Source organism: Tachyglossus aculeatus, chromosome 20 (genome assembly GCF_015852505.1).
Source record: "Tachyglossus aculeatus isolate mTacAcu1 chromosome 20, mTacAcu1.pri, whole genome shotgun sequence".
Taxonomy (NCBI): domain Eukaryota; kingdom Metazoa; phylum Chordata; class Mammalia; order Monotremata; family Tachyglossidae; genus Tachyglossus; species Tachyglossus aculeatus.
The window spans coordinates 32,873,032-32,888,132 of record NC_052085.1 but is presented as its reverse complement, the minus strand read 5'-3'; the positions used below and the strand labels follow the sequence as shown (position 1 = coordinate 32,888,132).

The 15,101-nt window shown below is 48.8% G+C and overlaps 1 protein-coding gene across 1 annotated transcript in view; it reads left to right on the top strand.

Moving 5' to 3' along the window:
* C2CD3 (C2 domain containing 3 centriole elongation regulator) overlaps positions 1-15,101 on the top strand; it is a 46,414-nt gene that overhangs the window by 5,838 nt on the left and 25,475 nt on the right. Inside the window, exons 3-16 of the mRNA XM_038761743.1 lie at positions 251-408; positions 2,166-2,386; positions 3,566-3,810; positions 4,335-4,467; positions 4,638-4,778; positions 6,138-6,285; positions 7,583-7,734; positions 8,887-9,099; positions 10,039-10,151; positions 10,738-10,856; positions 11,483-11,605; positions 13,217-13,687; positions 13,972-14,123; positions 14,668-14,911. Coding sequence (XP_038617671.1) covers positions 251-408; positions 2,166-2,386; positions 3,566-3,810; positions 4,335-4,467; positions 4,638-4,778; positions 6,138-6,285; positions 7,583-7,734; positions 8,887-9,099; positions 10,039-10,151; positions 10,738-10,856; positions 11,483-11,605; positions 13,217-13,687; positions 13,972-14,123; positions 14,668-14,911 — 2,633 coding nt within the window. The remainder of the gene's footprint in view (positions 1-250; positions 409-2,165; positions 2,387-3,565; positions 3,811-4,334; positions 4,468-4,637; positions 4,779-6,137; positions 6,286-7,582; positions 7,735-8,886; positions 9,100-10,038; positions 10,152-10,737; positions 10,857-11,482; positions 11,606-13,216; positions 13,688-13,971; positions 14,124-14,667; positions 14,912-15,101) is intronic.

Here is a 15,101-nt window from a genome sequence, read left to right as displayed (position 1 = left end):
ACTCACAAGTCCTTTGTCCTAATGTGATTCAGGAAGGCGACGAGGCTCGTGTGTAATTTTTGTTTGGCCTCCCCACATTGGATTCTAAGCTCTTTGAGGACAAAGAGCGGGTTTTCTTCTTCACCTATGCTTGCCTTCAGGCCCAGGTACAGTGGGTTGCACCCTGAAACAACAGTTACTATTCTGATGCAATAAAGTGCTTGACAAATGCCGATGATGTTGACGATGAAGTGTCTGGTTTTTTTTTTAGATATGGCGATCCTCGTCCTAGAAGTATTCAGCAAACCTGACCACCTACCCATTGGCAGCGTTCAGATCAGCGGACTATCCCAGCTCTCTCCAAACCATCCGATCGATGGATTCTTCACTATTGTTTCACCAGCATCTGAAAAGCTTGGGGAACTCCAGGTATAAATATTTTTGTTCTGTATTTTTCCCCTTTACCTTTGCAGTAAATTCTACAGGGTGAATTTTTGATGGGAAAAAATATATACGGGAACAAAAGGTGTTATCAACGACAAACAAAGTAGTATACACATCACCGTGTACCACAAGGTGCCACACTACTATGCAGGGCACGTATTTACATTGATGAGGTATCTAAACCACCTATTAAGCCAGCGGCAGAGACCAACTACAGCAAATTGTCAAAGTGCCACCCATTGTCCCAAGATGTTGTTGGAGGAGTTAGGAGCTGTTCTTGTGCCCAGAGTGCCCCCTTCACCCAGAATGCAGCGCACTCTCACAAAAAGGAGGTGTGGGCATATGCCACCACATCAGTCAGGGTGCCCGCACTTTAGCACAAGTCCCCCTTACCACGAGGAAGGTCTTCGAGAGCACAGCCCCTATGTGATCCTAGAACCGACTGGAATACCAGTCATTCTTCCAGAGGTGGGCCCCGCAAGTGCCACGAAGCGTGGTCAGGGAGAAGGGCGGGAGACGCTGGGACCGGGGGGAACGGGGACCACGGGGGGCCCAGCTACAGGAAGCGGATGGGCAGGAGCAGGTGATGAAATGGTGCATGGGCCTTGGAGGGACAGCAGGCTTCAACATTTCTGGGGTGTGAACAAGTTGGAGGTATTATGAGGTTAATCATTCATTCATTCATTCAATCGTATTTATTGAGCGCTTACTGTGTGCAGAGCACTGGAGTAAGCGCTTGGGAAGTACAGGTTGGCAACAGATAGAAATGGTCCCTACCCAACAGTGGGCTCACAGTCTAGAAGGGGGAGACAGACAACAAAACAAAACATATTAACAAAATAAAATAAATAGAATAAATATGTACAAATAAATAGAGTAATAAATATGTACAAACATATATACAGGTGCTGTGGGGAGGGGAAGGAGGTAAGGTGAGAGGATTTTATTTTGTTAACATGTTTTGTTTTGTCGTCTGTCTCCCCCTTCCAGACTGTGAGCCCGCTGTTGGCCAGGGACCGTCTCCAGGTTATGGATGTGGATGGTCTGGCTGGGGGCCAGGGGAGAGTAGTCATGGGCCGATTCCTATTGTTATTGGCTTATGTATCCCCTCTTGTTTAGATCTGTTTTCACCTTTTTTAATGATCGTTTAATCAGTTTATGTCACTTTGTCTTCCCCCTTAGCCTGAAAACTCCTCAGGGCAGAGATTGCCTTTTGTACCTTTTCCATATGCCTTCCCTCACACCCCCACCCTAAGGCATCTATATTCTGCATCCCAAAAGCCCTCAGGGGATATGCTATTGCCAGGCATTCCAAGACATTGCCGGTCTTAGGGGGAGGCCTAGGCGAACCTTCCGGTGAAACCTTGAGACCCCAGGGGATTCAGCTTCTGCAAATTGTGGCAAACTCCAGAGCGTGGCACCTTGCAAGTGGGACCCCCCTGAAAATTCAAGCTCTTCTTGGATCGAAGTACAGAAGTCTTTTATTCCGGCTCCTGTGGGACACGTAGCTGTACCTAAGTATAGTGAGGGAGGAGAAGAGACGGAGAACCAGTGCAATCCAAGGTCTTCCACGGGCTATTCTGTTATCCTCACAATGCAGTCTTTTTGGTTTTCTAACAGCTTATTAATAGTGCTAATTCCTTTGATCAAACCGCCAGTATGGAGAGAATCTATGGCTGCTTCCTAGAGTTTGCCAAAGAAAGGTAAGAAAGACATGGGCCTTCTTGCTTTGTTCTCTCCAGGTGTCGCTTGCGTTAGAGCCTCTGTCGGAAATGTATGGGAGCCGCGGCTCTCTCCCTGCCACGGATGTGAGTGTGGATGGGCCTCTGGCTGACCGGAGGCTCAGAGGGAAGGCCGAACCCAGCAAGACTCCGGTCCTGGTTCCATCTCAGCCGTCTAGATTTGCCACAACCAGTTCGGCCTTAAAAGAGTCCATAAGCAGCAGCAGGGCCACAACTCCAAAGTTAGTACCCTGTTAACCCCTCCTTCCTAATTTTGATCTTTCAGATGTTCCTCGCCAAACCCGATTCTGCACTCCTGCATTTCCTCTTGACTCCAGCCCTCTCCACAGGGATGCCCACTGGCTCCTTAAAGGCAGTGTGGCTAAAACTAAACGTCTCATTTTCCATCCCAAACCCACTTCTCCTCTTAACTTTCTCAATGCAGTCAACACCGCCATCCTTGCCGCTTTCACCTCTGCCATTCGGTCTGTGCACCCCGTCCACAACTTTCCCTGGATTGCCTCTCCCTTCCCAAACTTCCACTACCAGGGAACCGGCTCCCACCTTATCCTAACTTGCCTGCTTTATCAACCTCCACACTGGTTTCCCTGCCTCCAGGCTCTCCCCTCTTCAGTTTGAACTAGTAGTAGTAGTTGTAGTAATGGTAGTAGTAGGGGTATTTGTTGAGCATCGCTAGTTGCGATTCGCTGGAATACGAAAGAACAGAGAAGCACAAGACTCGTTCCCTTCCCGCAAGGAACTTGCAGTCTAAAGGGAGAGGCAGACACACGGGGTCGGTACACGGATGCTTCCTGCTCCAGCAGTGCAGCAAACAATTGGTGGAGTCACGTGGTACTTTCCTTAACGTACTCGCATCGTAAAAATAATAATTGCGGTATTCGTTAAGCACTTATGTTGTACCCAAGCACTGTACTGAGCGCTGGAGTAGATTCAAGATAATCAAGTTGGACACGATCCCTGTCCCATGTGGGGCTCCCAGTCCCAGAGGGCGGGGGACCGGTATTAACTCCACATTTTTACAGATGAGGAAATTGAGGTACTGAGAAATTAAATGACTGGCTCGAAGTCCCAGAGCAGGAAAGTGGTCGAGCTGGGATTAGAATCCAGGCCCTCTGCCTTCTGGGCCCGGGCCCTTTCCCCTAGGCCGTGCTGCTTGCTGAAGTTGTCCTTTCATCATCATCATCATCAATCGTATTTATTGAGCGCTTACTGTGTGCAGAGCACTGTACTAAGCACTTGGGAAGTACAAGTTTGCAACACATAGAAACAGTCCCTACCCAACAGTGGGCTCACAGTCTAAAAGGGGGAGACAGAGAACAAAACCAAACATACTAACAAAATAAAATAAATAGAATAGATATGTACAAGTAAAATAAAATACTTTCCTTGTTTTCAAATAGGCAAAGGGATTATTTGTACGTCCAGGAGATCAGTGACCCCACAAAGCGTCCTTTCTTTGGGCCGCCCCCACAACTGAGTTCAAGCCAGGCCGGAGAGGGAGGTACCCGCAAGCCCGCGCCTCCAGAGCAGCCGTCCCTCCCCACTCCCGCCGAACATCCGACACCAACCGGCAGAGCCCCCGACTGGTGCGGTGGATCCCGCGTCCCCTCCGGGACCAGTCCCGCCACCAAAGACCTCCTGTCAGGTGGGTGACTATCTGGGGGCTGGGGACGAAGGACCTGAACAGCTCATCCCGCAAACTCCCGTGGAATGAGAACTAGAACCTCGGCTTAAGTCTAATTTCTGAGTCCGGTGATCACGTACAGGAGGTGCCGTGGCTAATGGTGTCCTAGTGATTAAGCCCGTCCAGTGGTAAATGGTAGGGAAGGAAGAAAGCACGATCCCGACTGGAGAGTCCTTTTCTCAGGCTGCCACCTGAGACAGCTAAGCTTGGTTTTTCAGGAGCAGCATTGGCAGCCCAAGCAGTATCACATTTGCCACCACGCGGCGGGAGCTTACAGCCCACAGCATCCGGGCATCATCATTGGCCCGGGAATCGAGGCCGGACTTAGAGGCGATCGATCAGTCAAGAGAGAGAGGGCACTGGGGCTGGGAACGCCTCGGGTTGCCCCACATTAGCAACCCACAGCAGGATGGGTCACTGGCCTGACCCCGTTTGGCCTGGTTTAAGGACTGCTATTCCTGTTCTTCTGCTTTTGTCCTTCTCAGCTCTTTTGGAACAGGGAAATAAACTCCGAAATGCCATGGTGGTTTCTGCAATGAAGTCCTGCGCAGACATTGACGTGGACTTGCCCGAAGTTCAGCTTTCTTCAAAGAACAGCTCCTCCAAAGCATCAGCCAAGTGAGTTGCGGGAGAAAGGTGAACTGATCAGTGATTGAATTGTGCCTAACAAGGCCATCGCCATCTCCACCCCTAACTCCCCACCCTCGTGGCATTCGGGCTTTGGTCCCCTATGACTTGTCGACGAGGGTGTCACACTTGTTCCATGAGAGTCTCTTGTCAAATCTTAGGGTGCCAGTGCCATTCGGGGGCCTCTACAAAGACTTCATTGTACCTGAAGCTGAAGTCCCCTTCCTCCCACCGGCTGAGGATGGATTTTGGGAACACGACCCGCAAGCGGAGGCTAATGCAATTCAGTTACTGCTGGGCAGGTGAGAGAGGCGTCATCTTGGTCAGGTGCCCCCGACACGGTTGCAGGCCTCTTCCGGGTGTAGGCTGTCCCTTGGGCCGATTCATGCTTCATTCCTCATTGCTTTGAAAACCAATGTCAGATCAATCCATTTTCTCAAACCCACGTAGGTGGACTGTCCCTAATCTGTTTCTACCCTCCTTAAGCCCCCTCACATCCTAACTCACCTTGAGAAGCAGCATGCTTAGTGGAGAAGCACAGGCTTGGGAGTCAGAAGGTCATAGGTTCTAATCCCGGCTCCACCGCTTGTCTGCTGTGTGACCTTGGGCAAGTCACTTCACTTCTCTGGACCTCATCTGTAAAATGGGGATTAAGACTGTGAGCCTCGTGTGGGGCAGGGACCGTCCAACCTGATTTGCTTGTACCCACCCCAGTGCTCAGTATAGTGCCTGACACATAGTAAGTGCTTAACAAATACCATAAATATTATTAATTATTTATCATTATCACTTTATCCAAACTCTTCTCGAGCCTATTGATTTTTTTCGGCTTGCAGAGTTGCCTGCAGTAACAAACCCTATAGGAGTCCCTCTTTCAGCCCCAATTGCCCCTCACCGGGGCCAGCTGGGCAGAGCACTGTACATCGCACCACACGCTTGGGGGGCCCACATAAGCAGGGTGCGGTGCTGTTCCTGCCCTCCAAAGCTCCATCTGATAGAGGGTGTGGTGGGGAGGGAGAAGAGACATGAGGACCTAAATATAGTAGCTGAACTACCCTGATCTGAAAATAGACATAAATTCAGGTGAATACAAAAATAAGACTTACCATGGGAAGAGTTGTTGTTCACTTTTATATGCCATTCTCCCCACCTAGAATACCCTCCCTGCGCCTCTTCATCAAAACAGGTTCCTGCCCACCTTCAAAACTCTACAAAAAGCCCCCCTCTTCTATGACGACTTCTTAGAATCACAATACCTGCTTCCAAAACTTTGGGAATAAAACCCAGGTCACTTTTATGGACATATCTATAAATTAGAACCGTTTGTGTCCTTGTGCATCTTTGGAGTGATTTATCATGTTCTTATCCTGTTTCCCGTTTTTGCTTCTTTTTATGTTATGCATTGATGTCATTCCCATTGTACTGCAGGCTTCTTGTGGGCAGTGGCCCTGCCTTTCCCAATTCTTAATTCCAACCCTTCCCCCAGTGCCTAGCACAGTGCCCTGCAGACCGTGGGTGCCCAGGAAACACTGTCACTGACCAATAGGGAAGGAAGTCCTAGCTGAAACTCTGAGTGTGTTAAGTGTAGATTTCTAGGGGAAGTGAGCTATATTAATGGTCCTCTTGCTTTGTGTGTATTGAAATCTGTTGTGTCTCCACAGTGTCGAGTTAGCACATGGGCATGGCTGGGCCGGAGTAGGCTCTCCTCCAAACTCACTTTCTCCCAAGAGCGAGCTGGATTGCAACAGTGAGCTCAACGATCCTCAGTATGACCAGAGTCTGCTGGAGAACCTGTTTTACACGGCACCGGTAAGTGGTAATTTGGGTTAGGGGACGGATGTCCAACCCTATTCTAGCCGGGAGAAGCCCAACCACCCCCTCCGTTTTAGGAAGCCAAAAGAAATATCCATCTCAGACCTGACCTGGGGATTGCATTTTACACCTGTACCAGGTAGGACCACGAATGGCTCTCTTTCCTTCCACGCCGTTAAGGACAGGTTGGAGAACTCGGCTGTGTGGAATAGTATTGGGTGAAGTTTTCCTGAAAGCAAAGAATAGATTAACTCGGGATGCCAGCGAGGGATCCCAGCGGCCCCATGTCCTATCACATGCGACTGCTGAGCACTGGCAGCCTCGCCCGGCCTTGTCCACAGTTAGGAAGACTCGGGGAGGAGTGCCCACCCATGCCATCTCAGATAGATACTCTCCGCCCCGGTCGCCTCCAACACAAATGTACCCGACCCCCCGCACTGCAGGTGCATAGAAGTACACACTCACCATTTCTCTCGCTGTCCTTCATGAGCCACACAGACGCACACAGAGCACATAAATTCTAGTAGACCCCCACACCGAGGTAGTGTTCATGACAACAGGTGAGTTGATGAGTGGACAGAAGTTCAGCAGCTTGGACTTCCTCAGGGCTGGGGGTGTGGGGGTAGAACCCTGCTGCTGCTACTGCTGCCACCGCCAGTGCTTTTACCCCCTGCGTTGGTCAGGCTCTGGAGATATTTGGCTTAGTTGTCCTCCTCCAGAAGGCAGGGTCGCACGAGGGCATCCTCTGTTTGCCGGTCTACAGCATGGGCTGCACAGAACAGCCCGGTGACGCCAGCCAAGGAAACACGGCTTTCCCACCAACTGGTCTTCGGGAGATGGAAGGTGAAAGTGTCCTTCTGACAAATGCTTTTACAAGCAGACTCTATTTGTGCAGTTCCACTTTCGAAGCCCAATTTTCTCTGAACTCAATTTTTCAAGTGTGAAAATAAGCCTGGCTGGTTTGACTAGCCGGTCACAGCAGGCAGTTTAGATAGCAAACAATAGATATCCCATTCTTTGGTAATCTGTCCACTGGAAAGAGTATAGGGTCCTGGAGTCAGGAGGAGATCTGGGTTCTAGTCCCAGCTCTGCCTCTGACCTGCCCTGGAATCTCGGGTAAGGAACTTTGAAATGTGAAAATGCTGTACAGTTCCAAGTCGTGGTATTGTTGTGTTTGCAGTGAAAAATGTACCTACGACAGTGTATTATATTTATGCACAATAGTATTACTAGAGTCCCAAATGTGTCTTCAGAGGCTCATTTTTGTTTCTTTTCTTTGCTGCTCATAATTAAGAAATCTGATGTCAGTGTAAGCGATTTCCTCAATGAAGACGACGATGACACGCCTTCTAAAAAAATAGAAACGGGGGGGTTTTCCAGGTCCGTGAATGGGCTGGACTCTAAAGACCGTGGCCAAAAGAAGATGGCAGCAGGAAAGAAGCTCAGGTGAATTTATTTCTGTACTTCAGTCGTATTGTGTAACGCATTCAAGTTGAAGGACGGTCATCCCAGAAGCGTCTACTGAATTTCTAATGGCAAAACTAGGGGTGTTCAGGAAACGATCCGGCAAAAGCAATCCAGTTCCTTAACACTAGATCCTATGGGGAATGAAGGTACTTTGGGTGAAGACTTGCCTGTCTGGAGAAGAACACCATTTAGAGAAATTCCTTTTTTGAATTTCAAAAGAGCTCTTTCACTGTAAATAAAGTCTTGGAGCTGTGATAGTTTCCTCTCATGGTGAGTTGCTGAGAGACCAGTTAATCAATCTTCCTCTTCCTTCTGCCTTGAGTGCTTCTCTTTTCATGAGTGCATTTGCTATGGTCGGGCTATAGGGTAGAGAGGGGAAAGAAAATTCAGAAGGATCTGCTTAGCTCCTACTGAGAAGCTCTGGTAAAAGATCTGCTGGGGAAGGAAATTGAAATTAATGGTTAACCTAATGGAGGTTGGGAATTTGTGTGTCTGGGGATTTTTTCTGTCCTGGCACTTGCCCTCTCCCCATCTCCTCGATGTCAGTGAGGACTGGCTTGGTAATCCAGAATGAGATTCTCCATGTGCTGCTCCCTTCCCTCCTTCTCAGAGAAGCAGCGTGGCTCAGTGGAAAGAGCACGGGCTTTGGAGTCAGAGGTCATGCGTTCAAACCCGGGTCCACCAATTGCCAGCTGTGTGCCTTTGGGCAAGTCACTTCACTTCTCTGTGCCTCAGTTACCTCATCTGTAAAATGGGGATTAAGACTGTGAGCCCCCCATGGGACAACCTGATCACCTTGTAACCTCCCCAGCGCTTAGAACAGTGCTTTGCACATAGTAAGCACTTAATAAATGCCATCATTATTATCATTATTATTCTCCTTTGCTGCACTCCTCGGTGCCGAAGATTAGGTTCTCTGCATTCAGAGGCAGAATAAGGTGCAAGCCTCCCCTGGCTCCAGCTGAAATAAAGGGAACTTTTGCTCCTGTCCTGCTCAGGAGGAGAGATTTTATAGGAAAAAATTAGAAATTGTAGCTGTGTGGGCAGGGCAGATCAATTTGCATTAACAGGTCAAACAAAATCTGTCGTAGTTCAAGCATCTACACCCAACTCTTCTCCAACTTCTTTCAGAAATTTTCCTGTGGGACGGAAAGCCACCTCTGAAATTCCAGAGGAAACCCAGCTGACAATGCTAGGTGTGGATAGGCTGGCACTCCTGGGTCGCATACACTCAGCCAGAGTCATCATCGAAACGCTGAGCATTCCTCCAGATGGTGTTCCGGCAAGTCTGAGCCCAAAGAGCTGCAGTGGGAAACCACCCCGACCAACGGTAGCCAAAAAGCGGTAAGGATTGCCTCTCTACACGGAGCCCAGTCTGGCCCATGAATGAAACATCTGAGTTTGCAAGCTCCCCTAGTGAGCCTTCCGCTCCACACTCCCGGGCCTGAGCTGTCCATGGTTTTTCTATGAGTCAGCCTTGCCAGTGATTACAAAGATTTGGGAGGATGAGTTCATGTTTGTAAACTACTTTGAAGGTAAAAGGTTTTTAGGAGAAGCCCATATTTACTATCGTTCTCCATTAGACGAGAAAATCGGTCCTGTAGGTTCAAAGAATCAGTCCCCATGGCTTAGCCTGAAGATGAGAAAAAGTTAAGCCCTGATCAATCAAGATATTTATTGAGCACTTGAGACGGTACAATAAAAGCGAGAGACACTGTCCTTGCCTACAAGAAGCTTACGATCTAGTAGGAGAGACAAACAGAATAAATTCCAGATAGGAGGAAGATGTGCTTAAAGAGCAGAATATGTGAAGCAAAATGCAAATGCTATGGAAGGCCAAGAGGGCAAAAGTGCTGAGATGATAGTTGGGAAGGTGTCTACCTGGGAACACTTCTGGGAGGTAGTGTGGACTAGTGAAAAGAGCACAGCACTGGGAATCAGAAGATCTGGGGCTCTGCTCCTTGCCTTTGGGGACCTTGGCTAAGTCACTCTTTTTCTCTGTCTCAGTTTCCTCATCTGTTAAATGGGCACAGATACTTTCTCTCTTAGACTGTGAGCCTCTCATGGGATAAGAACTGTATCTGATGTGATTATAATTCTCGTATATTATCTACCCCAGTACTTAGCAGACTGTTTGGCCCAGAGTAATAAGTGTTTAATGAATGTCATCTTTTTAAAAAAAAATATCTTCTATTCCTCTGCTTGAATTTTTCCTCTCTTGAAAAATCTCTGCTGTGGACATTGCACTGTGATATAAAAAAAAGATTGTCCGTTTTACCTTAGCACTTTCTTCGTGGAATACCGCTTTCCTGTAAGATCCTCTAGAGATGGAACAGGGCAGACTTCAGTGACCGTGGAGATCGTCCAGCTAGCATCAAGGAAAATTGCAGGAGGAGGTAAACATCAACTTTTAAAAAATGGTTTCTCGGCAGAGACGCTTCCGTGCGAGCACCCTGGAAACTAACACAAAATATGAGTTGGTTATGGAGCATATATCCTGACTGTTAATCATCTCCTCCTCCCTTGAAATTGCAGCCCGGGGACTGTCTCTCACAGGACGCTCTCCCCACTTAGATGTGGATCCACTCTACACTCCCCTTGTCCAGACCGTGACACTCCCCTCACTTCAAGTCATTTCTTAACATTACTGTATCTATTTGAACCTGTAGCGGGTTGTATGTGGGTTGTGTGGTTGTCTGTGCCATCTGCCCTCTTAAATTGTAAGCTCTTTGGGGGAAGGGACCAGGTCTGTACCTTAACACATCTCTCAAGTGCAGAGTACAGTGCTAAGCATTTCATAGGTGCTTCAGTAAAGGCTGACCTGTCTTTTCCCAAAACAGAAGTGCAGCTGGATTGTTCCCAATTCCTTCGTAATTAAAAAGGTAGTCCTTCGACTCCCTCTTACCAGCATATGAAATCTCCCAGGCCAGACAGCCCTTGTCCACCTCACTCCGACACTCAAGTCTGTGATTTTCCTTACAGTGGTGAAATTCCAGCAGCGGTTTGTGTTTCCTGTCCATTTTGATGGAGCAATGATAGAACATTGGTGGAACTCATTCCTCACTTTCAAAATTTTCCTAAGGAAAAATACGGAGAAAAAGGTACCTCAGATGCTCTTCACTTTTCGAATGGTAGCCCAAAGCCAGCTGTTGCGGGTGGCTGGCAAGAAGGCAACTGTCACACACTATCCCTTTGGGGGTCCTTTGGTGCCCGTCAAACCAATGCTTTCTGGGGAAGCAGTCGTGGAACTGGTCGGGTGAGATCTCGTGTCCGGAGTCGTGGATTTTGGCAGGAAGATCCAATTGGGAGTCAATACCTGTTCTCCCTCATACGTAGACTGTGAACCCCATGAGGGACAAGGGCCTGTGTACAACCTGATTTACTTGCATCTACCCTAGCGCCTCAGACAGTGCTTGACACATGGCAAGCGCTTAACAAATACCGTAAGTCTTAATGATTATAAATGGCATTTGTCAGTCCCAGTGAGCCTTTCTGTTAAGACAAAGATGAATGTTGGATTTTCTTAACAACTGAAAAGCTGGTCCGGTCCTTCCGGCCCTTCCACCAGCTTTGGAAGTCCCACATTCTCCCAGGCCTGTCGGACGTCATGGCCACAGCCGACTGCCGCTTCTCTTCACCAGATAACGCGATTGCGGTCTTGGGAGTGGGAGGCTGGGTTCAATGGTCTTCTCTGGCCCGTCTGAGTCTCTTTCCCTCATTCTTTCAGCCAGGGACGATCGGGTCTGCCTCTCTTCCTCTGCGAGACATCCTTCAGTCGGAACTGCTCTCTTTCAGCGGCGAGCTGCACGTGGTGGAGGAAGACGGCCAGGCACAGATTGGACCCCTCAAGGTCTTTGCATGTTCCTGCCGAATTGAGTAATGAATCCAAGGAGACTAGTCAGGCAGTCAGTCAATCATAGGTATTCAGCACTGTACTAAACACTTGGCAGAGTACAAGTGTAAACAGACACAATCCTGCCCGCCACAAGCTTACAGTCCAGAGGAGATTAGGGTTTTCCCCATATAGACAGAGGGACAGATCATCTCCACGCATTCTGAGTTTCAAGTTATAAGACAACTTTGTTTTGGAAATGTCTTTTTTCAAACCGAATTCCCAAACATGCATTTCTGAAGGGAAATTTTACTGCCAAATTAGAGAAGCTGCCTGGCCTAGTGGACAGAACACAGATCTCAGGAGTTAGAAGGACCTGGGTTCTAACCACTTGTCTGCTGTGAGACTTTGGGCAAGTCACTTATCTTCTCTGTGCCTTAATTACCTCATCTATAAGGTGGGGATTAACTGTGAGCCCCATGTGGGACATAGACAGTGCCCAATCTGACTAGCTTGTACCTTACCCTAGTTCTTAGTACAGGGCCTGGCACACAGTAAGAGTAGCAAATACCATTCAAAAAACAAAAAAGTACCACAATCCACATCTTTGTCTCAATACTGATGGGAGGTGACCTCCTCCACGTGCAGTTCATTCTGACCTGCAATGCAAGCTCTCATTTCGTCCTGCCTCCGGGACATCTCCACTTGGGTCTCCTGGCACCCTCACACTCAACCATGTCTAAAACTGAACTCCTCAGCTTCCCTACTTAAACCCACTTTTCAGAATTTGCGCATCCCGTGACGAGTGACATCTCAGGAAGATGATCTGGGCAACGGCATGTGGTTTAGCTGAACGGGGAGTGGCTAGTATCCGGGAGACTAGTAAGAAGGCTAATACAGTAGTCTCAACGTGAAATTCTGAGAGCTATCAGCAGACTGGAGGTTCTTGGGTGCAGAGCTCTGCGCTAAGGCCTTGGGAGAATAAAATAGAGTTAGAAGACACGATTCGTGTTGCAATGGGGCCTTCAATCTAGTGGGGAAAAGAGAAGAATTAACACCTAGAAAAGAAAGGAAAAAATTGAGATCGTCCTTAATGAGCCGACTGTGTGTTTCTGACTGCTCGGACAAGCGCTGGCCGGTTACCTTGATGGAGTTTCCGTCAAGGACAGCAGAGGGGCGGGAGACTTTAAGGACCGAGATCCTGCGTGAAAGAATCGCTTATGGCGTTTGTGGCTGCTCAGCGCCATTCACATCCTGCTATCCCTGCCCGTCGGGTTCCCTCTGGGGCACGGGGTGCAGTGAGCACCAGTCGGTGAAGCGCCTGCCAAGATTTTACATGCAGGACCCATGGGTGGCCAAAGCGGCCACAGCCCAGCGTCAGCACTCGGTTTGAGCACCAAAACCCAGCAGACGGTGGCTGAGGTAGCCATTGTGCTCTTTGCCATCCACGGTAGCCTGCTGCTTCCCACGGTTTCCGTCCGGCTAGTCACTTCACAGCCTTGTTGAATAACTCTTACTCAGTAAGCACTTTTCTAATGAGAATGCGTTCAGAAGGGTTTTTTTGGTTAAAGGACCATTTTCAAAACAAAGTAATATTCTGACCGTTGTTTTCCTCCTTCTGGTCCGCAGATATCCGTAGCCCTTGTAGTAAATAACAAAGACTTCACGGATGTCTCTGCTAAGTTGGTCAATGATCACCTGCAAAGCCCCGTATGCCCTGAAACAAGTCCAGGAAAGAAGTCACTAGAAGCTGAGTGCGTTGTCGTATGTGACCGGAGCCCTCAGACCCTGCCACAGAAACCTGAAGCAACTTCAGAAGAATCACCCAAGTTCACCCCGAGTGTGTTTAAGCCCCCATTCTCCGAGGCCAAAGCAACCTCCCACTGTCCCAGGGGCCAGCTGAGTGGTACAGCGGAAGAGAATGGATTGCTCTTACACGTCTTGTTGATGGTGCCAGATGGAAAAGACTTTCTCTCGGGGAGCTGTGAAAAGCAGAGGCCATGCAATGTGTATTTAAAGTGCAAACTCTTTAACACAGAGGAAGCCACGAGGTCAAGTGTGGTCTGGGGCACAACCCAGCCAGCCTTTCATTTTTCCCAGGTAAAGCAGATGGTGCTCTCTGGGCCAGGCCCATGTTCTTGCTGAAGTGGGGAATGTGCTCATACTATGATTCTCCCTCGAAATCCAAGTTCCAATTCCCGCCTACCTTCTCCCTGACAGAGGGGCGGGAGATCATAACGCAGTCCCTGGGAAGTTAGAGAGAATTAATGCTAAGCGTTTCATACAGTGTTCTGCTCACAGTAAGCACTTAATAAATATTGAATGAATGACTGAGCCCCCAGGCAAAGTCTTTGTTCCCATTCTGACTAAACCCTCCCCTCCAGGTAACTCCAGTTTCTCTGAGCCCCAAACATCTGGAAAGACTGAAGAACAACGTGATGGTGATTGAGGCTTGGAATAAGGTGGGCAGAGCAGGGACGGACCAGCTGCTCGGCCTGGCGAAGCTCCCCCTCCATCAGTTTTACCTGTCGTTCCGGTAAGCGGGCACCTGCCCACTGTGCGGGAGTCAGTGCCCGCGCTGGAACCATGGTCACCTCCTGTCTTATTTAGGACTGATTCTTGGTCCACCTTTCATGAGGCAAGTTGCTGCCCTTTTCACTGGTGCAGATTTCAGCACTTAGAACAGTGCTTTGCACATAGTAAGTGCTTAATAAATGCCATCATTATTATTATTATTATTGTTATTATTTAAGGGGCTTTTGTGAATAAGATTCAAAATTTTCCTGCTCACAAAAATCTCTTCCCAGCCTGCTGTCACTCCTGGGTTGCCCAGCAGACAACTGCTGGCAGTGGTTTTTTTCCCCAACTGCCCACGGCGAGCAAGTGGGCAGGGGCAATTTGAGGAGGAGGAAGGAGGATGCTGCTCTGAGCATCTGAAGCCCCTGCATTCAGCATTGCTCTTTAAATAGGGAGGGCAGTTTAACAAAGAATGAGGTCAGTGAGGTGATGAAGAAGTAGCCTGTGTTCTCTGGGGTGATTGATGGGGACAGCATGTTTACTTCCCCGTTATTTCCTTTCAGAGACCCCAAGATTTCTCGGCTGCTGCTCAAGGCTCAGTACCCGGTGGTGGCCATAGACAGCTACGTGCCAGTGATTGATATCTTCACGGGCCACCAAAATGGAAGCCTCAGAGTGCTTTTAGCCATGGGTTCGGCTGAACAGGTCATGGCACTGCAGAGGCTAAAGAACGAGGAGGAGACCCTTCCGTCCGATCCCCAACGACCAGCCCATTGTCTGGATCGACCGCCGTCTCCCGTTACCACGGTAGGTCTGTTCTGTTGGATTCCGACTCCATTTCCCTCCAGATCTGTGATTCCAACAAATCAGTCCTTCAATCAGTAGTATTGATTGAGCACCTACTGAGGGCACAGCATGGTGCTGAGTGCTTGGGGGCATCCAATCGAGTTAGTAAACTGCACAAGTTTCTTTTGATCAGAAAGAGATTCGAATTGTC